At 40.3% G+C, this 27,963-nt stretch overlaps 2 protein-coding genes across 3 annotated transcripts in view; both read right to left on the bottom strand.

Annotated features, from left to right (window-relative positions):
- STPG4 (sperm-tail PG-rich repeat containing 4) overlaps positions 1 to 27,292 on the bottom strand; it is a 57,945-nt gene extending 30,653 nt beyond the window's left edge. For both annotated transcript variants that reach the window (XR_015696932.1, XM_087717673.1), the window contains exons 1-4: positions 27,075 to 27,292; positions 24,702 to 24,959; positions 20,900 to 20,964; positions 14,947 to 14,995 (exon numbers count right to left, since the gene is read on the bottom strand). Coding sequence is in view for 1 of the 2 variants with exons in the window: in XM_087717673.1 (XP_087573799.1) it covers positions 14,947 to 14,995; positions 20,900 to 20,964; positions 24,702 to 24,806 (219 nt within the window). In the remaining variant the exon portion in view is untranslated. The remainder of the gene's footprint in view (positions 1 to 14,946; positions 14,996 to 20,899; positions 20,965 to 24,701; positions 24,960 to 27,074) is intronic.
- LOC148044950 (uncharacterized) lies at positions 5,767 to 8,514 on the bottom strand. The gene is given in 4 exon segments (XM_087717522.1): positions 5,767 to 6,122; positions 7,199 to 7,465; positions 7,990 to 8,346; positions 8,349 to 8,514. Coding segments are annotated over 4 exon segments (1,146 nt in total).
- Positions 27,293 to 27,963: the final 671 nt, after the last annotated feature.

Raw genomic sequence — 27,963 nt, 5'->3', positions numbered from 1 at the left:
CCTCACTTCTTAGAGTTGCCGAAGATTGATAACACCATCATAGAGCAATTCATGTTGATCCCTGATTGCAGGAGAAGCTTCAGAGTCTGTACTCTTGAAGATGGTAGAACAAGAAAGAACTGAGCCCTATGCATTGGTGCCTTCTCTCATTCCATGCGGATCTCTGCACGACAGTCTCTGCAGCAAACCACAGTCATGCCAAAAGGATAACGAGTACAATTATGTAATCATGAAAATGACACAATTATGTATTTGCATCAGGACCTCTAATGCAACTACATAAAACATGGCTTTTGCATCATTCATGTTTTCTTTTCCCCCTCTACCCTAGAGATGCCCGTGTCTCCACCATACAGAGAGCCTAGCTATGAGAATGTAGAAAGGGATGAGAAATGGAATGGTCCACTTAATTTATCCCTGATTGCCTCCCTGGGCATAGGAACCCAAATGAAAAGAGCTGTTTTGTTCTAGGAAGATTAGTAAGAGCTAAGAGCTAAGTAACACTGACTGATTTTGACAGGTTTGCAAGCCCCTGGAGTAATTACAGGATATCAGCTTTTGGCTTGCAAAAACAAATAACCATATTTTAAAATGTACAAACAACTGACACCAATCTTTTGCTGACTCATTTGCTAACAAAGGCATTTGCACTGATCAATCTATTCTCAACCACCTGGAGACAAAAGTGACACCAACTAGTAAAGCAGTAATTTATTTATTGTTATAAGACAAGAAATAAATCTATTTATAGTTTGGAGATAGGCTGATATTTGCCTGTTGTTATTTCTGTGTTCCTATATTAGCATCTGTCATGTTCCTTTGAGCATAACATTCCTGCTTTCGTACATATTTGAAATAATCACATTTTCTGTGCAGGTGTGCTCATACCTTTTTCCATTGGGGCAACTCAGTTTTATTCTGTTTATTCAAGATAAAAGTTGAGGAGGATTTTCCACGCAAATATTTCTGAAATTTTCAAACAGGCATAACAGTGTGGCATTTTTAAAAAAGCCGCCAATGGAAAGTGAATCATAAGGAATTGTCATGGATTGTAACAACAGATAATTTAAGAATCTTTGATAAGCATACGTTGCATTTTAGGTTTTAAAAAATCATGTAGCTATAATAAAAAGACAAAGACAAAATAGAAATTTTCAGGACTATAATATTATAATAAAATATGAATAGGCCTATCAAAATATAATACAGGTTGTCCTCAGTTAACGACAACAATGGGGGTCATAATGTCCATCACTAAGTGACACAGTCAAAAAGTGCAATGTTGCGTGACTGCATCGCTTAGCAACATCAATTCTAGCATTTTCTGGTTTCAGTCATTAAGCGAATCATTGCAGATCATCAAGCAAAGACATCACATGGTCACAATTTGCGATCTCCTGCCAGCTTCCCCATTGATTTTGCTTGTAGGAAGCTAGCAAAAAAAGTCAAAAATGGCAACAACATGACCTTGGAACAATGTGATGGCTGGAATTACTGAAGGATCCATTGTAAGTACCATTCAATTCAATATCATCAGAAGTTTGAACAGTTGCTGAATAAGTAATTTTAAATGAGGACCACCTAGATGTCAGTATAATGAATACATATATAATGTACAACTTCTATTTTTATTCTTCTATCAATTGTAGAAATATATAGTTTTTTATAATTAGCTTTTCCAAAATGGTGGCCTCCAGATCAGGGGTGAAATCCAGCAGGTTCTGACAGGTTCTGGAGAACTGGTAGCGGAAATTTTGAGTAGTTCAGAGAACTGGTAGTGGAAATTTGAGTAGTTCTATGAACCGGCAAATGCCACCTCTGGCTGACTCCAGAGTGGGGTGAGAGTGGAGATTTTGCAGTATCCTTTCCCTGGAGTGGGATGGGAATGGAGATTTGCAGTATACTTCCCTTGCCACTCCCACCAAGCCACACCACTCCCACCAAGCCACACCCACAGAACCGGTAGTAAAAAAAAATTGAATTTCACCACTGCTCCAGATGATTTTGAGATAAAACTCTACCACACAATGATTTTAACATATCTAAAATTTAAAATTAGAAGGCATGTGCCTTGGCTGAAAGAGTTAAAATTCCTCAGCATACTTCATGGAGTATATCTGCCACAATTTTCCCCTCACTGTACAAAATATCTTCACCTACCAGATATATCTAAAGAAGATCCAAGGAATGTCAAGCAAGGGATGAGGAAGACAATTAAAACAGTACTTTGGCTCAAGAATTCAAGAGAGGTCCACATATGTTCTCTTTATTGTTGATTGTATGTGCTTACATTAATAAATCTAATTATTCTTTGGATTTTCCCAGTCCACATATGGTGGTTCCAGCATTCCTCTATTTTTAAGCTACTTTTTTAAAATGTCATTTTTTTTCTCCCTAATCCACCTTGGAATATGTTTCAGGAGAAAATAATGGAAAATATTGACTTAATAGAACCTCAGTGAACTTGAATAAATTTTATCTCTAAAAGCAAAACAAAATAAAAGCAGTGGTTAAATGTTGGTTTGCTTTGCATCCTAAACCATCTTCCTGCTATACCTGAGACAGAATCTACAAACAAAGTTCATTGCAACCCTATCTCTTTATGCAGAATCTCCATCCTGTCCATGCCTATCCCAAAACAATGGCCATTTATTTCCAACACAGTGAACAACACATGCAAAATCACTCTCTGGGCATCAATAGCTTTCACCTGCAAAGAACACCCAGGTTGCAGCTGTTCCAAGGCAGGAAAACACTAAGACGTCAGTTCCAGTTCATTTGTTGCAAAATATTGGATAGCAGCTGTATCAATAACTCATTTAAAGAGTAGTTGTTTACATGGAACGGCTCTTCTGTCACAAGAGGCCACCTGCCACGAGGTCATTAATGAGATCCTCAAGGATTTTCAAATGAAAGGTTAACATCTATTTAAAAGCCAAAAAAAAATAAAAATCCTCAGACAATTCACATTAGTTTGCTGCTGCTCTTTCAGAATAAATTCTGATCGGCTACTGAAATATATATAGCTATTACAGTAGCTGATCAGAGTTTATTCTGATATGTATACATATACATATTTTCTTCCATCATAATCCTTAAAAAATGCTAAACTGATCTGGAAAATAAAAGAACTAGGCTCTGGAAGTTAAATTTGTCCTCTTATTTTTCCAAGGGTTATGACCTGGCTGATATCTCAGAATTAACCATGTATTTAAAAAACTACAGGCATTTAAACCTTATCCAAACAACAAAAACAGTGATACGTTGCATTTTTAAACAAATATCATACAAGCAAGCATAACTTTCTTGAAAGGAAAAAGGTGAATCACATCTCCCAGGGAAGAGGCCTAGCCTATAAAGCCTATGAAAAATGCAATATGTTTTCAAGCTTGCTGACAGCATCCTTCTAATTGCATAAACACTATGGTGATCATGCTTCTCCCTAAATGCACCTTTTTGCCTTGATTCACAAGTTCAAAATAGGGCCCTTTCAACCTGACAACGATCATTTAGAACTCAGTTGATAGGTGGTAAAGCTGATGTAGACGCAGAACTCAGAGAATGGTTTGAAAAAGGACCTGCTTTTCAGAGAGTATGTTCTTACACCTTGTCTCTTGCTGTGGCCTCAGGGTGAAAGAATATTCTGTTCTGAAACCACACAAAGCTTTACTAAACCTATTTATAGGATACAAAACTGCGGTGATTATGCACCCAAGCAGCAACAGACTTTCTAGCTTCTTCATTGCAAGGCAGAAAAAAAGTTTGGGATTCCAAACTATCAGATAAATCCAGCTACAAAATTTGGAATTGAAAGCATGAGAGACATTGTTGTGACACAACACATGGAAAAAATTATACACATGTTCCTCAGTTTTCAACAAACAAGGCCTTAAGAAGTATATACTCAATATTGTATAGACATATTGCCTCAACTCAAGGAGAATCCATTGAGTGTTCTTAATAAAGTATCCATGTGTGTTTAAATATGTAGACAGACCCCAAGGAAGTATCCTGATTAAACATCAGGATCTTATCCTGCATCTGACTCCTTGCATAAATATTTGTGTGCTTGGAGAAGTCCTTCCTATCAAATCTAATAGATATGTCAGAGAAGGGAGGAAAGACGCTTAAGTCCACTGGAGTTGGGAAGCTATAACAAATTTGAATAGCAAAAGCACTTAGTACTTAAGACTTATGTTAGATTGGGTAATGGATAGGCACACACAGGCTTAACAGTAACAACAGCTCTTTATTGAATACAACAAGTGAGAACAATCCAGCGAAGGTTGAGTCTGACAGCAGCCCTTTTATGGGGAGCTGTCAGACCCTTCGACCAATAGGATTAAACCTCTGTTCCCGCCAGGACAGAGGACTTTGGTAGAAACCACTGTAGATAGGGTGAATATCTAACACCCCTCCCCTCTTGGATGGAACAATCCTACTTGTAACATAGTCATGCAGGTAGGTGGGCTTTTGGGTAGCTCTGCCTGACCTGCGCAGCTCAGTAGGAGGGGTTTCCTTGGACTGGTTGGACAGACCTGTTTGCTCCGTGACTCCGTTTGGTGGAAGCTCCTGGAACCTTTCACAGGCCGCGGCTGGAGCTTCTAGAGCCGGTTCGCTCGGAGCTCACTGTGGCCCTGAAACAAAACCAGAGAAGTTTCCCGGTACCCTCAGGCTTGAGCTCGCCGTGGAAGGAGTGAGTGTTTGCTCTGTTTGCGTAGGGCTTTGGTTAACTTGTGCAGGAGTTACCTCTGGTTGTTTAAGAGTGGAGTTGGAGAGGCAGCCACGGAGTAGGTCAATATGCCTTCTCCAATTCCTACTGTCCTCGAGCTCTAAGAGGTAAGAACGAGGGCCGGTGATGCCTATCATTGTGGCAGGAATCCACAGAGTTCTCCCAGCATAGTTGTGGGTGTATACCAAATCCCCTATGCTAAATGTCTGAATCTTGCTTGTGGAGTCTGGGGGCGATGAGGCACAATAATTGGGGTGTAGCCGGTCTAAGTGGGACCTTAGCCAGCAACCCATGAGAAGCTCGGAGGGGCTTCTCCCTGTAGTGACACTGGGTGTGATGTGCTGAATTAGCAAACAGTGATCAACCCAGGCCCATTCTAGTGAGGGCCTTTTTTGCGGATCTCACCATTCTCTCCACCTGACCATTGGAAGCCGGATGGAATGGCGCGACCAGCACATACCTGATTCCCTGAGCTGCTAGGAAGGTCTTGAATTGCATGGCTGTGAATTGTGGCCCATTGTCAGAGACCAAGATGTCGGGCAGGCCATGCGTGGAGAAAAGTCTCCGTAGCACCTTGATGACCACTTCTGCCATAGTGGAGGTCATCAGGACTACCTCTAACCATTTCGAGTAGGCATCCACAACTACAAGAAATGTCTGGCCATGAACTGGGCCAGCAAAGTCAATGTGCACCCTAGGCCATGGTGCTTAAGGTCGCTCCCACTCCTTAGCGGGCACCTCTGGGGGCGCTGGTCTGGACTCCTGGCATGATGTGCAGGTAGCCACCCACTCTTCGATCTCCCTGTCCATGTTAGACCACCACACGTAACTCCTAGCCAAAGACTTCATCCTGACAATTCCAGGATGCCCTACGTGTAAAGCCTCTAATACTGTAATGCACAGTTTGGGTGGAACAACTACCCGGTTCCCCCACAGTAAACAGCCATTAACAACCGATAACTCATCGCATTTAGCAAAATACATTTTGAAATCAGCCCCAACAGGCTTCTTGGGCCACTCCTTCCACACCCAGTTCAAAATTTGCTTGATGGTGGAGTCCTTTGCAGATTGACGGGCAACATCACTGGATGAGACAGGCCAAGTCTCAAGGCAGTCAATGAGGAGGACTGGCATCTCGGGGGTAGAGTCAGTGAGAGCTCTGGCAATGGGCAGCGGCTCAAAGCGTCAGCATGCCCCAAAGTGGATCCAGGTCGGTGGATGGGGCGGTAGGAGTAGGCAGCTAGGAAGATGGTCCACCTGGTCATGCGAGGTGATAACGACACTGGAGTAGGTCGGTCCCCAGCCAGTAAGCCCAACAACGGCTTGTGGTCAGTAACCAGTTCGAAGTCCCGGCTGTAAAGGTACTCGTGGAATCTCTTTACTCTGGCCACTGCAGCCAAAGCCTCACGGTCCAACTGGCTGTAGTTCCGCTCAGTGGGAGACAAGGTCCTGGAGTAAAATGCAATAGGGGCTTCGGTTCCGTTGAGCACAGCACCGACGCCGAAAGGGGAAGCGTCGCAGGTCAGCATGAACGGCAGGGTCTGGCTGAATTGGACTAGAAAGGAGTCCGCTGATAGGAGTCATTTTACCGCAGCAAATGCGGCAGTCTTGGCTCTGCCCCCGGACCACTTCACGTTCTTAGCCATGAGATGGTGTAAGGGCTCAGCAATGGTGGCTTTCTGTTTGAGAAAGATGCAGTAGAAATTAAGGAGACGAGGAACGCCTGCAGCTCGGTTTGATTGCGAGGTGTGGGGGTGTCCTGAATAGCTTTAATTTTTTGTGTAGTTGGGTGAATCCTAGAACCATCAATCAGGTACCCTAGGAATACAATTCTTGGCACATTAATTTGGCATTTCTCTTATTTGAGACGGAGGCCTTTGTCTCTAATTCAAGCCAAAACTGTTCGCACATGGTTTAAAAGTTGCACCTTGTTTGCAGCTGATACCAAAATGTCATCGAAATAGGGGACTCCTGGAATCCCCTGCAAAAGCCGTTCCATGATCCTTTGGAACAGTCCAGGGGCGATACTAACGCCGAATTGCAGGCGGTGACATTTCAATGCACCCCTGTGCGTCACAATGGTTTGGGCCTCTGCCGTAGCGCTATCTACAGGCAATTGTTGGTATGCCTGCACCATGTCCAATTTTGTGAAGGTTTTTCCTGAGCCTAGTGAATGGAGTAGGTGCTGTACAATGGGTACAGGGTAGGCACTTTGTTGTAGCGCTTTACTTATTGTGCATTTATAGTCTGCGCAGATGCAAACAGACCCATCAGATTTGACAGGTGTCACTATAGGGGTCTCCCAGCATGCGTGATGAACCGGTTCTAGGATTCCCTGGCTCATGAGCTTGTCAATTTCCCTGTCAATTTTGGGGCGGAGAGCAAAAGGTACTCTCCTGGATTTTAGCCTAATTGGGGCTATGCTGGGGTCCAAATTAAAGGAAATTGGAGTCCCCACATACTTACCCAGACCGGTGCCCAAGACGTCCTCGAACTCCTTAAAGATGGCTTCAGCGCTGTCATTTTTCAAGGCGTTGATACCAGTCACTTCTAAGCCCAGGGCTTGGAACCAATCTAGCCCTAGGAAGCTCTGCAGGTTGCCGCTGACCACTGTCACTGGGAGTTTCCTGCTGAATTGCTTGGAGTTCACCCGGAAGGTGCCTTGGACCACGATGGGGACCCGGTTTCCATGGTAATCACGTAGGCGGATGTCAGGGGTGCTAGGTGCTGCTTCTGTAGGCTAGGGATAGCCTGCTTTAGGGTCAACCACGGTATGATGGTCAGTGATGACCCAGTGTCGATCTCCATCTCACATGGAGAGTCCTCGATGAGGACTGTGACCCTCAGCTTTTTTGGCCACCTGGAGTGGACTTGGCCTATTGATGTGTGGCACGTGACTCTATTGTCACACTCTGAGTGCCGTGGTGGCTTCTGCCAGGCCCCTGGGTTGGGCCTCTGTTGGCAGCTTGGTGCACTTTTAGGCTTCCAGGTGGTGGCAGGGAATTCACTCTGGCACACCTTGGCGATGTGCCCCTTTCGTTTGCAGTGCTGACAGGTTGCGTCGCAGAAATGGCAAGCCGATCTGGAATGGTCTCCTCTGCAGCTAGCACAGGGCGGGAGACATGATTTGAATTTGCACGCCAGCTAGGCACGGCTGCTGCACATGTGGCAGCTGTCATCTTCCTCGCCTTATGAGCTCTCGGGCTCTGCAGCCTCGCGATGTACACATGTATTTTTCTGCACTTTTTGTGCTACACTTTGGCGCTGCAGAGTCTCAGTCGATTTGACGGCTGATTCGGATGCCCTGGCCTCGTCCAATGCGATCTGCAGAGTGAGGTTAGATTTAGCGAGTAACCTTCTCTGCAGGGTAATGTCCTGCACGCCGCAAATTATGCGGTCCAGAATCAGTTCATCCAGGTGTCGGAATTCGCAGTACGCTGCGGCCTTGCGAAGCACCGCAACGTACTCATTAATCAACTCACCTTCTTTCTGGTTTCTGATGTTAAACTCATGCCGGCGAACGTGCTTGGACAGCTTGGGAGCATAGTGGGTCTTTAGCATCTGCTGCAGTGCAGACCAGGGAACTGCTTGAAGTGGTGTCGGCTCAGAAAGGTTTTTTCCATCTCGAACACTTCCCGGCCACAGTATCTGAGGAACATGTTCTTCTTGCGGCCTTTGGGAATGCCCATGAGGTCGTTTGCCTCAAGGAAGCAGTCAAATCGTAGCATGAACGATTCCCAGTGCTTGGTGACTGGTTCATACAGAGTTGGTGGGGCGTGCATAGCGAGGTGATAATGACACTGGAGTAGGTCAGTCCCCAGCCAGTAAGCCCAACAACGGCTTATGGTCAGTAACCAGTTCAAAGTTCCAGCCGTAAAGGTATTCGTGGAATCTCTTTACTCCGGCCACTGCAGCCAAAGCCTCACGGTCCAACTGGCTGTAGTTCCGCTCAGTGGCAGACAAGGTCCTGTAGTAAAATGCAATAGGGGCTTGGTGACTGGGTCATACGGAGTGGGGCGTGCATAGCCATTTTGCGTACAGAGGGCAATTTGAGTTTGCCACTCAAAAATGGCTGCTCGATGCCGCGCTGAGCTCCAGGCTGGATGTACTTGCTTGATTGCTACGCTCTTTTTGGTTCGCCTAGTTGCCTTCCAATCCCACCTTCGTCTCCAGTGTTAGATTAGATTAGGTAATGGATAGGCACATACAGGCTTAACGGTAACAACAGCTCTTTATTGAATACAACAAATGAAAACAATCCAGCGAAGGTTGAGTCTGACAGCAGCCCTTTTATAGGGAGATGTCAGACCCTTCAACCAATAGGATTAAACCTCTGTTCCTGCTGGAACAGAGGACCTTGGTGGAAACCACTGTAGATAGGGTGAATATCTAACAACTTATATACTGCTTCATACTGCTTTATAGCCCTAAGTGGTTCAGAAAGTCAGCATATTGCCTCCAATAATCTGGATCCTCATTTTACCGACCTTGCAAGGATGGAAGACTGAGTCAACCTTGAGCCAGTCAAAATTGAAATCCTGGCAGTGATCAGTGAGTTAGCCTGCAATACTGCATTCTAACCACCATGCCACCACAGTTCATAAATAAATATGTGATAGCCTCTGTGCAGTTATTGAATGTTGAGTGGGCTGGCGGAAAATAAGGTTCATGTGCAATTCCCATCAACAGAATCTAAATAGTGAGGTTGTATCTTGTTTATTTACCAAATCCAGATTTAGTATAACCAAAAGCAGAATTTTGCAAACTTTGAGGGGAAATGAAAGGTATCAGTTTAAATTTTACTATAATGGGTATGTTCTGTGGTCCATATCTCTCAGAGATCCTTTACAGCCTAATGGCTTAACAGGTAAATGATTCTGATTTGGTGGGCTGCCAAAATATAGACCATAAGTTTAGTTAGGTGGTTTCCCATTTTGCTAAATCAGGGCTGCATATGCTGTTTATGTGACACATGCCGGTAAGTTTTACATGGTGTGCTGGCAGGTGCCTAAGCCCAAGAACAAAGAAGAGGCAGGGGAAGAACAAAAGTTAAAAGGGATTTGTTTAGTGTAATAGCAACTAACGTTAATTAAAATTGCAACTTTATGTAATAAAATTAAACCTATGGATCTATCCATATAATATGCAAGTCAACATCAGCTTAATGCATTTAATGAATAAATCAATCATATATAATTTACCTCCTCATTAATGACAAGGGAGAAATGTAACATAGCTTTTAAGATACTAGTTACAACCATGGACCACGCATTGCACATTCCTTTTTAACATGGGATTATGATAAATGATAGGGTTGGATCATAGCTGCCATCATGCCTTTTTAAACCAAGGATAATGGTCAGCAAATATTTGAATATTTGAATATTGAATACTTTATTGCCTTTGCCCCAAGCAATTTCCCCTTCTTCTTTTAAAATGTATGAATACATCATATAAAAGCAAACAAACTTCAGAGTTACAAGGAGACAAGGATTGCACTGGAGGGCACCATGAAACTTTGAAAGCTTCTTTAAGCTATTGATCTCTCCTCAACATGCAGCAGCTCCTGTTGGCATATAAAAGCTGCAAGCTCTCCTTCCACTATCATCATTCCAGATACATTTTTTTTTAAAAAAAAAACAGAAAGTTACTAGTGACCTCAAAAAAAAAGCATACCTTATATAATAAGTACATCCCTGGAGAATTGTGGTATGAAGACCTAATATTATTGATCATGGACCAGCTGGGCCAAAATTAATAATATAGAGGAAGAAAACAATCATCTGACCCAAAGAAGCTCATTTACTACTTTCTAACAGCTTGCCTAGATTCCTTCTTAATAGCTTAGCTGACTATCTTCCTTTCCATAGTGCAGATTTTTTATGGCTAATTTCAGCAAAATATGCCTTTTTTTCTGCTCAGCTGTAAAAGGCATGTGGGAATCACTGTCATAAACTGTCATTTCTGTGCATGAACATGTGTTAGGAGTGACGGAACTGTCACATTCATTTCCACACACACACACCCAATCCCTTGTGGTACACCGCTTTCACTTGATAACACATTTTCATAGACAAATACAAAGGGGAAACACAGCATTGCTTTGTAATAGAGGGAAAAGACAGACAAATTTAATTAGAAAACTGCCTCAGAATGACGGAGATAACATTCTTGCTAGTCACCATAACCCAATACTTACAGTATGTGTTTTTATAAACCTCTTCCCTAAATACACCCTCATTGATTTGACAACTTGGCCATTAAATCATTAAAAAGTCACAATGCGTTAAATCAATGGACAATCTAGTCCAGGCTCCTGTTACTCAATCGTGGCCATCCCGAGGCATATAGGAATCCATCACAACTGCCAATAGTGTTGCTTTACAGATGTTCCAAAGCATTTTGGAGCAGAAAAAGCCAACTAGATATAGAGCAGATACTTTTGATTCAATGCCTATCGATCCCAACATATGGAGAAACCTGGGAATTGTAGATGGGTCAGCGTGTCCATCACAGAACTATAAGCCTGAAGCCACATCTTGATTCAGAGCTGTTGGCAACACCTACGTATGATACTTTTCTCGTTCCACTTTTTAAGTCAGAGAACCACAGTCATCATCCTACTTGAAAGCAGCAAATTCAACAAAGAAATTATGGTCTGGGTCAAGCAAAAGCTTTTCTTTTCCATCAGTGAAGAACCTATTTCTTAACATCCCTACTCCTCTAACAGAAAACAATTGCCCAAGTCTTCTCATTACAAATCAATTGATGTTTTTTTCAATGTTTTTGGAATTTCAATTATATTGGTACTTTATTGTAATGAATTAAATTCCATCTATTGCCATTATAACTGCTGTTCCTGATTATTACCTTCTCTATAATATCATTGCCGGTGCTGATTTTTCTGTTGCTTTTTAATATCTTTTTTCTACTTCACACATCAACAAGGAACACATTATCCATCTCTGTTGGGGTACAGTTGCCCCTTTCCTAGGTAGGAGAGCTTAACCATTATGCTCAGGTTACCATGATATTTTTTTTAGCAATAGCAATAACACTTAGACTTATATACCACTTCATAATGCTTTACAGCTCTCTCTCTCTAAGCAATTCAGAATCAGCATATTGCCCACAACAATCTGGGTCCTCATTTTACTGACCTCAGAAGGATGGAAGGTTGAGTCAACTTTGAGTCAGTCAGGATCAAACTTCTGGCAGTCAGCAGACTAAGTCTAAGAATAGAACACTGCATTCTATTCATTGCACTATCCCAGTTCTTTTTGTGAAACTATTCTCATGTGTGTTTTCTCTTACTAGGTTTGAAGCTGCAGATGATGCAGAATGTTAAGTGGAGTGCTTAGTCATGCGTACATCTCATCAGAGCTGACATAATTACTCCTGTTGCCAAATGGCTATTGACAAGTCAGGATACAAGAGATCCATTTTTCTACTTCTCTGGGATTTTCAGAAACCTTGCTAGCTATGCTGCATTTCAAAAGTGATTGGCATTCTGGGATTACTCAATAATAAACTGCCCCTTGGCCTCTGGAATGCTGTTACATATGAATACTTGCTTTTCACCTCCATGTTTCTACTATGAAAAGCAATACTTGCTTTTCACTTCCATTTAGTAATCATTTTCTATATACTTCCATTGCTATATTTTTAAAAAAAATCCTAAGCACATGTGTTACTTTCAGACATTTTTAAACATTAGAATGTGATATACCCCAAAATGTGAACAAAACCCCCAAAAAAGCATTTTTCTAAATTCATTTAACACAATTTTGAAACTGAAGTGAACTTCGATCTGATTACAAAATGTAAAAATGCCATTAAGCAACTTTTTCTTCCTATCATAAATACTGGGAAGAGGGCTTGGGAGGCACATTTAGCCACAACAGGTATATAGTTCAAGGTCTTCTGTGTAATTCTGACTGTGCTAAAGTGACAGCTTTTCAAGAATATGAGTGATTGGTCTTTTGAAAAGTTTCATATGGCCTATGCTCCTATCTGTTCCTTCAGGATTGAGTCATTTATCAAGATTATGGTGGAGTGACTCATAGGCTCTCCATCTAATACACTTACTTAATATTGATGGCAGGTTCTCACTACTTCCTCATTGCTTTGGCTCCTGAATCTAGGTATTATTAACTGGGGAACAGATGCATCAATAACATCAGCCTGCTTATTCCTCCGATCCATATTTGGACAACTGCAATCAACACATCTGTCAAGTATGAAAGACATGATCCTAGGTACCTTATAATGAAAATGTTCAAGTTCTCATGAAGGCTGGAGTTTCCTACATGGATTCTCTTGCTCAAGAACCTATATTACTCAGTTGGCAATATGTGCTTTTGTAGTATGGTGACTGGTTCATGGAAACACTGGCTGTCCAACACAAGGACTAGGATGATGTTACACAGATGTCAAGAGCTCCGATTGAAAGTGCAGTAAGACTAGTGACTTACCAGGGAAGGTGAATGCCCTGGATTTATAACTTCTTATATGCATAATAGGTTCTTACTATCTTCTTGCAGAATAAATCTTTTGGATTGGCCAAGATTTACATAAACATAGTGCTACCAATCTGACTAGTCAATTAGTAGTGATGATACAATGTTAGAATGCTTATAGATTTAATGATTTCAGTATAACTTTAGCATATATTTAGCACTGATGACGATTACCTACTTTAGTTTGATAATGAAACATCTGCAAGAAGACAACCAAGTTTAGAGAGCACTAAGGTTCCCATAGGTCAACTCTGAGCTATAAATATTCTATCAACTAGCATATATGAACTATAAAAATCCAGCTGATCATTAGATGGCAGCTAAGAAATACAAAAAAAAAATACAACTTTCCTGCCATCTAATAGTTGTCAACAATTTTGCAGCCCCAACATGGTGCCTGTTTTATTTCATTACTTAAGAAACTAGAATTCTACTGGGCAAGTGTAGCAATTATAATGTTTCATTGCTTATTTTCCAAGTGATCTTGACTTTTTGACTTAGGTAAAAAAAGGGTAGGGCATCAATTGCATGGTTGTAGGAAGCCTCTTGGCTTTTTTGCGCCCACCCACCCCTGGCGCAGCTGGAAAAAATGGTTGAAATTGACCACCTGGATATCATGTTGCCGGCAGATAGAAATATGTCAGAGGGGCAACTGGGTTAGCCATGTCAAGCTAACATGGCCACCGTATGATATTCATTCATTCTATAACCCTCTTAGGAAATTTCCATTCTTCTGGTATGCTGCTCTTCCACTTTCTTTACATAAAAGGTATATAGTAGTTTCCTGACACTTTTCCAGGGGAATCCCTGAATAGGAGAGAATTTCTGGAAGGCAAAAATACCTGATTCGGTCCTTTGTGACTAGACTGGCTAAAAAGAAAAGAAAGAGGAAGATAAGAGGATGGGGTAAGAAGAGAAAGATGATATATCTGTCTAAAGCAGATGCAATTGTATTTAGAATATAGAATAACAGAGTTGGAAGGGACCTTGGAGATCTTCTAATCCAACCCCCTTGCCTAGGCAGGAAACCCTACACCACTTCAGACAAATGGTTATCCAACACCTTCTTAAAAACGTCCAGTGTTGGGGCGTTCACAACTTCTGGAGGCAAGTTGTTCTGCTGATTAATTGTTCTCACTGTTAGGAAATTGCTCCTTAATTCTAAGTTGCTTCTCTCCTTGATTAGTTTCCACCCATTGCTTCTTATCCTACCCTCAGGTCCTTTGGAGAATAGCTTGACTCCCTCTTCTTTGTGGCAAGCCCTGAGATATTGGAACTCTGCTATCATGTCTCCCCTAGACATGGGGAGTCATGCAGGCCAGTTCTCCAAAATACTATTTTTTTGGGGAAAGTGAGTTCTTAAATGGAGATATGCATTTTCCTGACATGTGTCTAAAAAAAAAGAATTTTTAAAAGAAAAAAATGGCCTCTCTGACCTCTATTTACATTTTTATAGCACCATCCCTTAATGATGGGGGGGATGACAAAACTCGAGATGGCATGACAAGAGTGGTTGCAAAGTTTACAGCTGTGGGGCTAGTCCTGAAAAATCTAACTACTCCCAAAAAAGCTAAATGTGAAAGTTGAAGAGTTGGGAAGTATTAATGGTTTATTTTGAAGAAAAGATTGGAGTGGATTTTTCTCTTCTCTGCATGAAACACCAACATTTTATAGTCATTAATCAATAAAACTTACCAGAGGAAAAATGGGATCTCTTTGAACTGCCGATCGAAACATATAACTCCTGCATAGAATAAGGAGAGAAAATAAAATTATTTTAGCATTTCGGTTCTTTTGAAACATTTGGGGATTTTAATTTAATCTACATCTCAATGAATGCAAGGCTTCTTCTTTTCAAAAGTACAGAACAGAGGCTCCTATGCCCCCCCCCCCCCGAGTACAATCCAGGAAATGCAAAAGAACCCCTGAATGGCCTGCACCAACTTCACTCCCAATTCCATCTTCTTCAAAATCTTTTTCTGACAAGTCTGCTTTGCCCTCTTAATGGTCATCTCCCAAAAGGCTAAAGCTGAGTTGCTATGTTGTAAAGGTTTGAATCTTGTACCAACTTAAGAAGATCCACATTTGAAACATCTTCTTCTGCTAAACTGGGGGGGGGGATTATGTAAGATATGAATTTTGTCTATGTTTCTATGCAAGTGTCTGTTGTGAAACATTTTGTTCAGGAGGCCTGAATGGTTTTTAAACTGAATTGATTTTAATTTGTACTTATTTTTTTTTATTTTTAGTTGTTTTAATAGTATTCTACTGACCACCTTTTATTCCTTGGTTTTAACTTGAAGGACCCATTCCTAGGAACTACTCAAAAGTGTTGAAATCAGTAAAACTAAAGTTACTTTAAGAACATCATTTAATCCCTCCTGCATATTTCAAAGCTATTGACTTGTAACTCTTTTCTCACCATCCAATTGAAGTCAAGTGGCGGGAAGGAATGACTAAGGCCTTCTTAGAATAATACTAAGACTCAAAGGAAAGATCAAGCATACAGTCCCAGAAATTAAGTTTAACTGATTCTTACAAGCTACATAGATACAATATAATTTCATAAAATTATATGCAATTGACATATTTGAGGGGCTGTCACAGAGAGGAGGGGGGGGTCAAGCTATTTTCCAAAGCACCTGAAGGCCAGACAAGGAATAATGGATGGAAACTGATCAAGGAGAGATTCAACCTAGAAATAAGGAGGAACTTTCTGACAGTGAGAACAATCAATCAATGGAACAGCTTGCCTTCAGAAGTTGTGGGAGCTTCATCACTTGAGACTTTCAAGAAGAGATTGGATTGCCATTTGTCAGAAATGATGTAGGGTCTCCAGCTTGAGTGAGATCAGTAGTTCTTAACCTGGACGACATCACCCCCCAGGGGACACTTTTGTTTTTCAGGGGGGGGAAATGGAACAAAAAGGGGCGACACGGGGCGAAGGAACGGAAGGGGGCAATATGGGGGCGAGGGAGTGAAAAGTTTTGGGAACACTTTTGAGACTTTTTTCGTACAGTGAATCACTGAATATCTGTCATACAAAAACATCAGACCACTCGCTATTAGTAGATTGAACTGTGTTTTAAAATGTTCCTCTAGCTAGCTTCAGAATGCCGTACATATGTGAATACGCATCACTCATCTTCATGCGTGTTGCACAGCAGCCTCTATCACTCTACCCATACAATGGCGCGCATTGGCCAGAATAGGCAGTGATGGAGGAGTGAGCGCTTCTTTCGAAACATTGCATGCTGAGCGGCTGTCCCCTGTGATGTCAGCTGTAATGTCAACGTAACTGTTGAAACTAGGTTTATCAGCGTCCACGTGTGTTTTATAGTGTTCCAGTGCAGTCGAAAATTTAATTTGCAGTTAGTGCCTTTCATTTCGAAGACCTCTCAACATGGCCGAGAAGAGGAAGTGTTGCCAATATTCGACGGAATACCTAAAATTGGGATTCATTCCATCTCCTTCCAACGTACAGCTTCCATTTTGTCTTCTTTGTAAGCGATGAAGCCTTCCTGACTGAAAGACCATTTGGTAAGAATTCATTTGGATAAAGCCAACAAACCGTATTGTTTTTCCAATCCTTAAAGGCCAAGTTCGAGAGTCACAGCACTGTTGAAAAGTTATTTGGAAAATCATCACTCAACGCCGACAAGGGGCTCATTTGTTCCTATGAAGTATCTTTGTTGATAGCAAAATGTGGAAACCTCACACTATTGGAGAAACACTGATTTTACCAGCAGTGAAACAGGTTGTTGCCACCCTGTTGGGGCCCAGCACAAGCACTTACATGCAATCGATTGTTTTGAGCGATGACACTGTATCAAAAAGAATTGATGAAATGGCTGCTGAAGTGGAAGATAGGCTTATTGACATCTTGAAAAGTACAGAATTCGTGATGCAGATTGATGAGTCAACGATTCATGAAAATGAAGCCTTGTTATTGGCTTATGTCCATTTCATCAACAGAAATGAAGAGATCAGGGAAGAACTGTTATTTGCTCGAAATTTAGCCACTGACACAAAAGGTTCTTCAATGTTTAAAAAGGTTGAAGAGTTTTTGAATGAGAAAAACATCCCTTTGACAAATGTTGTGGCATGTGCAACTGACGGAGTTGCATCCATAGTTGGACGATATCATGGATTTCAAGATCATCTAAAATCAGTTGTACCTGGAGTTATGACTGTCCATTGCATCGTTCATAGACAGCACTTTGTCTCAAAAAAATTGAGTGGCCGATTGCACGAGTCTATATGTTACGTCATTAAAGCTGTGAATAAAATTAAGTCGAATGCCTTGAACAACTGACTTTTTCACAAGCTTTGTGAAGAAAATTACAAAGAGTTTGAACGTCTCCTTTTGCACACCGAAGTAAGGTGGCTTTCAAAAGGAAAGTGTTTGCGGCAATTCCACGAACTTTTTGACACAGTTGTCGAATTTCTTGAATCCATTGATCCAAGTCTAAGCAATTCTCTTAAACTTCGACATCTGGATGTAGCTTATCTCGCTGAAGTTTTTGACAAGTTGAATGAAGTGAACGTAAAGCTGCAAGGAGATAAAATCAATTTTCTTAAGGCCAAAGGAGTAATCTGCTCATTTATTTCCAAATTGGACTTCCTTCCAAGCAATATGAGTCGCCAGGAGCTGTATCAGTTCCCAAGCCTTGGTAATGAACGTCAACTCCAAGCAGAATATTTGGATGTTTTTTGCTGCCACTTGAAGCAACTATAAGAAGATATGGAAACGAGATTCTATGATCTGATAAATCTGGAAGTGCCCACTTGGGTGCTAAATCCTTTCACAGCAGACTTTGCACAACTTCATCCCAAATTGCAAGAGCCACTGACAGATCTGTAATACGACTGTGAAACCCAATCACATTTTCAGAGTTACGGCTGCGAAGCTTTTTGGGTGAAAATGAGGAAACTTACCCAATATTGTGGGAGGAAGTTAAGTTGCTTCTTTTGGCCTTTCCTTCCACTTACTTAGTGGAGAGGGGCTTCAGTGTCATCCAACAGATCCTTTCTAAGTCAAGGAACATGTTGAAGATCACTGAGCATGGTGATTTAAGAATGAGATTAACAAAAATGATTCTAGACATCAAGAAATTGGCATCAGCTCACCAAGCACAAGGCAGCCATTGATATTCTTTTTTTGCTTTTTGTGTACATACATTTTCTTCCTTAATAATTGTCTCAGCTCTTATTGTTGTATTTGCTTGCATTGGATTTCACGTTCCAGTTTGAGTTTTCGGCTTCGTTTTTGAATTCTTGTTATGCTCTGTAAAACATTTTGTGTGTCTCTTTGTATTGTACTTTTTTAGCGTGCACTCCAGTTCGATATTATATTTTCTCGGTTTTATGGTTTCAATTTTTTTGGTTGTGCTCTTCGTGTAAACTTTGTGTGTGTGTGTGTGTATATATATATGTATGTATGTATGTATGTGTATGTATGTATGTATGTATGTGTGTATATATACGCGTATGTATGTATGTGTATGTATGTATGTAGGTATGTAGGTATGTATATATATATATATATATATATATATATTTGTTATATTTATGCTGATAAATAAATAAAGGGAGACTAGTATAGATCTATTTCAAGCTCTATTTCAAGAGCCAAGGTGGCGCAGTGGTTAAATGCAGCACTGCAGGCTACTGCTAGATCAGCAGGTCAGCGGTTCAAATCTCACCGGCTCAGGGTTGACTCAGCCTTCCATCCTTCCGAGGTGGGTAAAATGAGGACCCAGATTGTTGGGGGCAATATGCTGACTCTCTGTAAACCGCTTAGAGAGGCCTGAAAGGCCTATGAAGCGGTATATAAGTCTACTGCTATTGCTATTGCTATTGCCAGGCAGGGAGGCAATGGAGCACAGGTTCGATTCCCAAAACTTGGGTATGGCTAGCTGATGAGAGCTAAATAGCTTGAAATAGATCTATACTAGTCTCCCTTTATTTATTTATCAGCACAAATATAACAAATGTAACAAAAAAGGCAACAGTAAAAAATATTGGGTTTCTGTCTGGATGGTCTCTTGTGACGAGCCGATAGACAGAGAAAGGAAAGCAATAGGCTTCCTCCCATATTTGGGCATACCAGGGGTTGTGACACTAAAAATATATATATATATATATATATATATATATATATATATATATATATATATATATATATATATATATATATATATATATATATATATATATATATATATATATATATATATATGTTTCTTCAGTTTAAGGCATTAAATTTGTCGCTCTGATTTTTATTGCTTTCCTTCTGTAAAAATTTTCTTTGTGTCCTTTTAACCCTTTTTACAGTGTGCATGAATATATATTTTCCTCGAATCTTAATTTAGTTTCAGAGTTTTCATCTTGAAATTCTTAGTTCCTGCATTGCGGTTTGTTCTTATGCCCTTTTTATATTTCTTTTTGCGTCTTAAAATTCACTTGTAATTAAATCATTAAATGTTACTGTTTTTTTCGGGCATTTCATTTTCTTGCAATTGAATTTTGTTTTCAGTGGCCATTGCATTTAAGTGTCTTGAATAAATAAGATAATAATGAAATACATGTATCATGAAGTTTGGGAGTAAAGTGATGGGTGGCATCAGACTTTTTCACACAGTTGAGATATGGGGAAAAGACTTGAAATAAATTATTTGCATCAATATGTCCTGATGACAATTTTAAAGAAAACAAAAAAATGTGTTTGCATAAATTGAAGAATTATTTCCCTGTGTTGTGATTGAAAGGTTATGTTGGGGGAGGAGGCGATGATAACTTCCTCAATGGCTCAAGGGGGCGATTCTTTCAAAAAGATTAAGAACCACTGGATTAGATAACCTATAAGGTCCCTTCCAACTCTGTTAATCTGTTTATCTGTTACACTATTTTTTAAAAACACACACATTAAATTTCCTTCCTTGATCTTTCATCCACAAAAGAGCCAGGCCTTAATAATATGCCAAAATAGTCGGAACTCCAAGACACAGCATTGCTGCAGAAATGTCAGTGATTATTCTAGGACCAACCTTTCCTCCTTGTATTGAGGCTACAATCCAATTTTATATCAAACATGCCTTTAAAAATCAGTATTTTTTCCCAGCTATTTCTATAGCGATGCAATTTATTTGTCCATCACTCATCACAGCAAGGAGAAGAGAGTAAGACAAGGATAAACAGCCAATTTTGTGTGTGAGATGTTTGGATGACATTTTCCATAATTCAACCAGTAGCCCCTCTGGATGGACTGATGAGAATTACAGTCTCAAAAATCTGAAAGGCAACATGTTGCCTTGCCCTGTAACTAACCAGACTGGCAAGGTGAACAGTTGCTTTGACTACTTTTTTTTCGTCTTGTCACTTCTTTTAGGATCTTTATCTCCTGCGGTCTTTTTGCACCAGTCTCAGAGAAACTGGAAGGCATTTCTCCAGTAAGAAAGGATCTCAAAAAAGGCTAATTTTTCATGGAAATCAGCAAGAATCTATCTTGGCCTCTGACCACAATGGTCTGGCTTCAGGCAAGGGCTATGCTACTGCTTGGAAATGCAGCCAAATTCAAGAAATGTTAAGACTTTACATGCCAAAATAATCCATTTAAAAAGAAAAGTAGATTAGAAAGTATACTTACTTAGTAGGAAAAATAGGAACTGGACGGGGGAAAAGATCATACTGTCCAGGATCAGTCCTTATATTCTGTGGGGAATCAAAAATACAGCGTACAAATATAAGATTTTAGGCTTTGCTTTGTAGTCTAATGTATTGATCATCTTTTCCAAGAGATCAAGTCTGCCCTGTCCTGCCTTGTCTTGGCATGGCTGAAATAAACTAAGGGGCTGCTGTACTTGATTGCAGATGTGAAGTCACTCTTCTCTTTATCTTTAAACAATCTTTGCAAATAGAAAACTAAGAAGCCAGCCTAAGACCAGATTTTTTTCCTCTAAGGGGTGTCAAACGCAAGACCCGGGGGTCCAGATGCGGCCCACAGTGTACTTAGATCTGGCCTGAGGGGCCACCCCAGAAACAGCAAGGGACCAGCCTGCGATGCTTCTGCCAGCGAAAATGGGCTCCGAGCTCTACTTGCAGCTGCCACAGCCTCCTGCAACCCTCTGCCAGTGAAAATGGAGCTCGGGAGAGCCGCATGTGTCCACTATCCAAACTTTGCCCTTTTTTTAAAGCAACAATTGTTAAATCTGGAATGTTGTGTAGCAGGTCCTTGTCTATTTGAATTCTAAAATCCCAGAGCAATTTAGCTTCTTTATTTTCTATTACGTTGCCTATTTTGTGCTCCCACCAGTTCCTGCTTGAAGCAAATTGTATTCCTTGCAGATATTCCAATGCACCCTAGTTGTTACTTTCTCAAGTCATTATTTGTAATCAGTCTGTAGGATCTTCCATTCCTCAGCTTCTTTGCAGGGATGCATTTGCTGTCTGTTGCTGTCCTCTCAAATCTGACTTTGTATTCATTTGCTCTTAAGACCTGGTCTTTGCAACCAGAATTAGACTTTCTGTCTCTTTCTTAACTTTCCTGCTCTGAGTCATTGCCAGCTTTTGCTTTTACTTGCTTTGCCTGCTAGCTTTCATGTATTGCTCATGCAATACTTTGTGTTGCCGTGCACTTCATTTCTATTTTTCATTTGGTCTTTCTGGTAGGCCAGTTTTGTCTCTCCAGTATTCAGTAAGCTTTCATGGCATTCTTTTTTCTTCACTGCCCTTCAAATGTTCTTCCAATAAACTTTTTTTTCTTCTACTGTCTGATTTACTTGCAACATTCCATACTAACCTTCTTTTTCTTGATAAATAGAATTTGTCAACATTACTGCATGGACGAAGGACATGATTCGTAGTCATTATATTTCCATTCTTTCTGTCCAGGGCTTTCAGTTCTGTTTGAGCCCAATCCACTATTCCAGCTGTGTATTTAATGACTGGAATAGCCCAGGAGTCAATTGCCTTGATGGCATTTCCTCCACTGAGTTTAGATTTTAAGATCTTCTTCCTTCTCGTACTGTATTCACTTCTGATCTTCTTTTTGACTCCAGTATGCTTGTTGTTGTCAGTTTGAAAGATCCTCAGGTATTTGAAGTGATTATCTTCATCCAAACTCTTGATATTATTTCCACAGGGCATCTTGATTCCTTCAGTTTTCACTATTTCCCCCTGTTGATGGTGAGGGTGGCATAGTTGTCTAATCTGATTTCCATTGGAATAATTTGGCAGTATATATGATGATGAGCAGCAATTCTATTTCAGATGGTGTTTTTCCACACAGCTTCAGATCATCCATGTAAACGAGGTAGCATAGCCTGGCAGATATTTTTGATGTTTGTAGCCTGACTTATTCAGTATCGTTGATGGAAAAAAAATCAGTGCAATGATAAGCAGTAGTGATGAGAGTAAGTATCCTTGAAAGATTCCTCTTTCTATTTCTTATTTCCAGAAACTTGATTATCCAGTCATGTGGCAGGGAGTCAAACGCCTCCTTGTAATCAAGATACATTCAAGTTAGTCTTCTTTCTCTTGCAATTTTCCAAAATCATTTTATCAATTAGGAGCTGATCTTTTGCTCTTCTGCTGTTTGGGTGGTTTCCTTTCTGCTCGGGTAATACCAGCTTTTTTCTAACTAGACTAGCGCTGTCAAACTCACAGCCTGCGGGCTGGATGCATCACGCACCAGCCATGCCCATGCATGATTTGGCGAAGGAGGAAAACCTGTGATACGTCATGTGATGATGCCATGACGATGCGAATTTCACACCCCTGAGCTAAATGCTGTTGGACTACATCAGTTACCACACCGATTAGTAATTTGAAAGTTGTTGGTAAGCAGTTAATTGAACTGTGGTTGCCTGATGCTGCCCCCTTTGTTGGATCTTTCATTATCAGATGTTAATCAATCTTCAATTTCATCTTCTTGAAGCTGGTTGTTAAACTGCTTGGCAACAAGTGGGAATAAGACCAATCAAGATGTTTCAACCCAAAAAATATATAGTTCATTCTTTATGCACTGCTGAGCAATTTTTGATCTTCTTTGCTTCTCTTTACCATTTACAATGTCTTTCATTTCAGTTCTTTTCTTCTCCACCTCCTTTATCCAAGCTGCATTCTTGTTGTATTTCTTTGGGTTGTCCCATATCTGTGCCCAGAACTGCACCGTTTTTTCTTTGTCAGATGCTGATTGGTTTGCTGCAGTCTCTCCATTGATGAATTGGTAGAAATATTTCTGATTCAACTGAAATTAGAGATTCTGCTTGAGCTTCATATCTGCTTATCTCCTGTGTTTCCTTACTTTTACATGTTTCTAGGTGATATTTCTTGATCAGGGTTTTTTCTTTTTCTTTTGGGTCTTCTGGTTCTTTACCTTTCTTTCATCTGTACTTGCTTGCTTGTATCTGATCGTAGCATACTGATCTTATTTTCCACCCTGACCTTTCATTTTGGTGGTGCACTTGTCTTTTTCTTGTTTGTTCATTTTGCAGCCCAAATTGTCAGTTATAAATGCAGCTGTATTATATATTAGTTGGTTTGGTTCTTGTAGTGAGTAGTTGCTCATGTTTGATATTACAGTATTGGCATATTTAAAATTTGTGCTAGCTGCTTCTTTATAATGAATTTCAATGTGGGCAACCTTATTCGGTTGTATGTGTGCTATTCAAGACACTCAATTATTCTTTGTTCCAGTTCCTCTTGCCTTTTAGTTAGAGGACTTTGGAAGATGAGAGAGTACCTGGTATGGGAGTGAAAATAATTCAATAACTATGTTGGCCCCTTCTATTGCCAACTTTACCTGGTTTCCCTCTACCATTTAGCTACTTCTGGCAAGCCTTTGATTTCTTTGCCCTGGATAGACCTTTGTAGTTCTTCCAATTCTACTTCTGTTAGTATTTTCATTTGGATTATAAATAGACTTTGATCCACTAGCTTTTCTTTTGTTTTTTGTGATTCCTTCTCATTTCTTGGGCAATGATTGAGCTGCTATAAGTTTCTGTAAATTGTGTCTCACCATATTTTTTATGGAAAAGACCATCTTTGTCTGGACTTCTGAGACTATGGTTGAACTAGCTCTCAATTCTCCTTGGAGCACACAAGCCCCACAACCACGTCAAGGTAATGCCTCAGTGGACATTATTATTATTATTATTTGTTTATTGGATTGTCAGCCAGATTGTATTATTATGGTTAGTTAGTTATTCTAAGGTGATGGGGATAACTTCTTTTGAGATTCTCCATTCCATTTCTCTCTGGTTTTCCATTCCCTGCTCCTTATTTGTTGGCCATTAAACCCACTCGGAAGGACTTCCCATTGGGATATAAGACAGGATCTGGATATTAAAGGTAGGTCTTGAGATATCCCAAACCATATTTTAGCTATGTACCTTTTCTTTTAAAATGGCAATTATTGTTATAGATCCCCATTCCTAATTTCGTTTTACCTTATCTCCGATGACGGGATAGTTGCTTTGCCTTGAAATACTCTTAAAGGAATAAGTAGCAGGTCTTTTCTCTGCCAGTTCCACAAATGAAGGAGGATTGTACATGAAATTGTTTGAGAAGGTCAAATCAGGTAGTTGCTGATAGATGGACACTCTCTTTCTCCCTTCTCCTTTAAAATTATAGGTCGGTTTCACTGGGTTCAACTGAGCTTCTTCGAGAAAATCTCGCACAGGATAAGACCCTGGGATTGGGGTTTCCTAGTAAAAAGAGACAAAGCATGAATAACATGTTTTGCATATCTGACAATAGAAATATGGATTTTGGCAGTGTCTTTAAGCAGATCATTCTGTATCATTATTATTTTTGCTAACGTTGATCAGCAAATTTAAGATGCATGAATTTTAACTCCCAAAATTCCTCAGCTCATCTTGCTGAGATTGTGAAACACTGGGCTGGACTGACCATTCTTGGTACCCCAGGGAAATTAACATCTCACAATGTAGGTCTGTGATGGCAAACCTATGGCATGTGTGCCAGAGGGGGCACACAGAGCCTTCTCTGTGGGCACGCATGCCATTGCCAGCTGCTCTTCTAGTTTCCGGAGCATATGGTCTTCACGAGCACTGGAGCACTGGAAAATGGCCTGAAAATTATCCAAAAAATGGCCAAAACCCAGGTTGTTTTTCAGGCCATTTTTTCAGGCTGAAACATAGCCTGAAAACAGCCCACAATGGCACAGAAAACAGAAGGCAGCCTGAAAACAGCCAAAAAACTGGCCAAAAACAGCCCAAAATGGCCCAAAGAATGGACGAAAAACAGCCAAAAAACAGGCATGCATGCACCGGCCAGCTGGTTTTTGGGTCTTCAGCATGTGCGTGCCAGAAACCCCAAGTCCAGCTGGCCAGCATGCACATTCACCTCAACCCAGCTGGTCTTTGGGTTTCTGGCGCTCTGGCACATGCACATGCATGCATATGCATTCTGGTTTGGCCACTCCGTGCCAAGAGGTTCACCATCACTAGTGTAGGTAATGGTCCTCTTGCAAGAAATAATAGCAAATCTTTTAAAGGACAGTTTAGTTGGGGACATATTTCACTTACGGGCTAATAATTCATTTGGATAACTCACCACTTCTTATTCCATTCAATTTCCTTTAATAATTCAAGGACAACACAGAAATCCAGTGTCTAAATGTTAATGTTAAATATTCAGGCATCCTACAGTATCTGTGGCTCAATTCAAATATATGGCTTGGAAGACGAGGAAAATATTTTTATTCAGTTATTTTCAGAAAGATCAGATCAATCATCTCCCAGGTCAACAAGGAATCAGAAATAACAGAACAGAGGCTAATAGATCAATGTTGATTTATAATGTGAAATAAAGGATTCGCAGAAGTAAAATTGGAGGAACAGCAAAGGTCTATCCAGGGCAAAAAAATCAAAAGCTTGCAGGAAGTAGGTCAGGCCTTAGAGGGGAATCCAGGGAAGCTTATTCTAACATTAATTCTTTTTTATTGCTGGGCCACAGGCTGTAAACTGAACAACCCCTTGTCAATATAGACATGTCAATGAAAAATGTTCTGCAAAGGGTGGGATGGAGAGAGGCCCTTTATTTTCAATGATTCATAGGAGTATCTAGATAATTGGAGGAGCCATACTAATTCATCTCAAGCAGAGGTGGTATTCAGCAGGTTCTGACAAGTTCTGGAGTACCTACCGGCAGTGGAAATTTTGAGTAGTTTGGAGAACCGGTAAATACCACCTCTGACTGGTCCCGCTCCCATTTATTCTCTGCCTCCCGAGTCCCAGCTGATTGGGAGGGAATGTGGATTTTGCAGTATCCTTCCCCTGCCACACCCACCAAGCCATCCCTACCAAGCCATGCCCACAGAACCAGTAGTAAAAAAATTTGAATCCCACCACTGATCTCAAGGACTAATTACTCTAACATTCTGTGCTCATAGAACTAGATACCTCTTGGAATATGACTGCAATAGCATTTATGAATATAATAGCATTTTCAATAGGCTAAGAATAATTCTCTATTGGCTTGTCTTAATCTTATGCCTTCCATATATATTAGGCTACAATTATCAAAATTCCAAGCTAACATGACCAGTTTTGAAAATTGTAGGATGTCAGGTTGGGGAAGGCTGTTTTAAACTATCACATGATATCCCTAAATTCTACTTTATTCAAGAATGGAAATGGAAAACTATTAAATAGCTTCACTTGTCTTAATTGTACTAGTTCCCAAATTGGAATATAATTCAATAACATGCAATATTTTGGTAGCTATCCAAATTTGATAAATATTTTTTATGCTTGTAAATTAAAAACATAAGAATAAATTGATATTATATTATTTACCTTTAGTGAGTCTCTCCACCATGTATCTCTTCTGTAATATGGTATTCTTTCATGTTCTACTACCTAGAAAAAAAATCAGGATTGTTAAAGAACAACTTTAAGTGTAAGTAAACATATTAATATATTTTTCAGGAGGAAATTAAAATGGTTTTATATTTAGAATAGCAGTAGGTTTAGCACCTAACCAAACAGAGCTGATTACTAAAGCAAGGTGACAATCTGATCAGAACTCAAATGGAAGTCAACCAGGAAGTGAAGGCCTTTAGGGCTAGATTAAGAACTTGAAAAACAGCCTGAAGAAGAAATTGGCAAAATGCTTCCATGCTGCTGCCAAGAAAACTTTAAGGATGTCTCCAGGAAGTCACTAGGAGTCTCACTTATGAAATGTTTAGTTTTACTATACATTTAAAATGTTTCACCTTACAAGAGAAAATATAATAAGAGCTAGAATTGCAATAAGATAGATGTAGAACATTTACTGGAGAATGTTTGCTTGCTTTACTGGCCAAGGCGCTGTCAACCATGCTCTCCCTCAGGGTTTTTTTAGAGGATAATTGCATCAAATCAGCAATAGTTGTCTATGACATCACAATCCACATGCTAAGGATTTGAGTATTCTTACTTGGAAGAAAATACAAGCATCTGGGAACAAAACGTAGCCTCAGATAAAGAATTGAGACAAGATTTTAAGAATGGGTTTCTGCTTTCAAGTTGAGAAATGTGTATTTGTGTAAGGACCTGCCTCAGCTATCTTCTCAGGAAAGTATGACTCTTGAAACAATTGGTATTTCAAAAGGAACTTTTACTCAGGTGGAGTCAGGCAGAGTCTGAAGATTCCTGCGTGAAGCGTTGTTAATTTCCCCTGATCAACCCCTACCCAGTGCCCCAT

This window comes from Thamnophis sirtalis, unplaced genomic scaffold (assembly GCF_051295495.1).
Source record: "Thamnophis sirtalis isolate CommonGarterSnake01/CBP01778 unplaced genomic scaffold, rThaSir2_p1.2 scaffold_6, whole genome shotgun sequence".
Classification (NCBI taxonomy): domain Eukaryota; kingdom Metazoa; phylum Chordata; class Lepidosauria; order Squamata; family Natricidae; genus Thamnophis; species Thamnophis sirtalis.
This window is presented reverse-complemented; position numbering and strand designations above follow the sequence as displayed.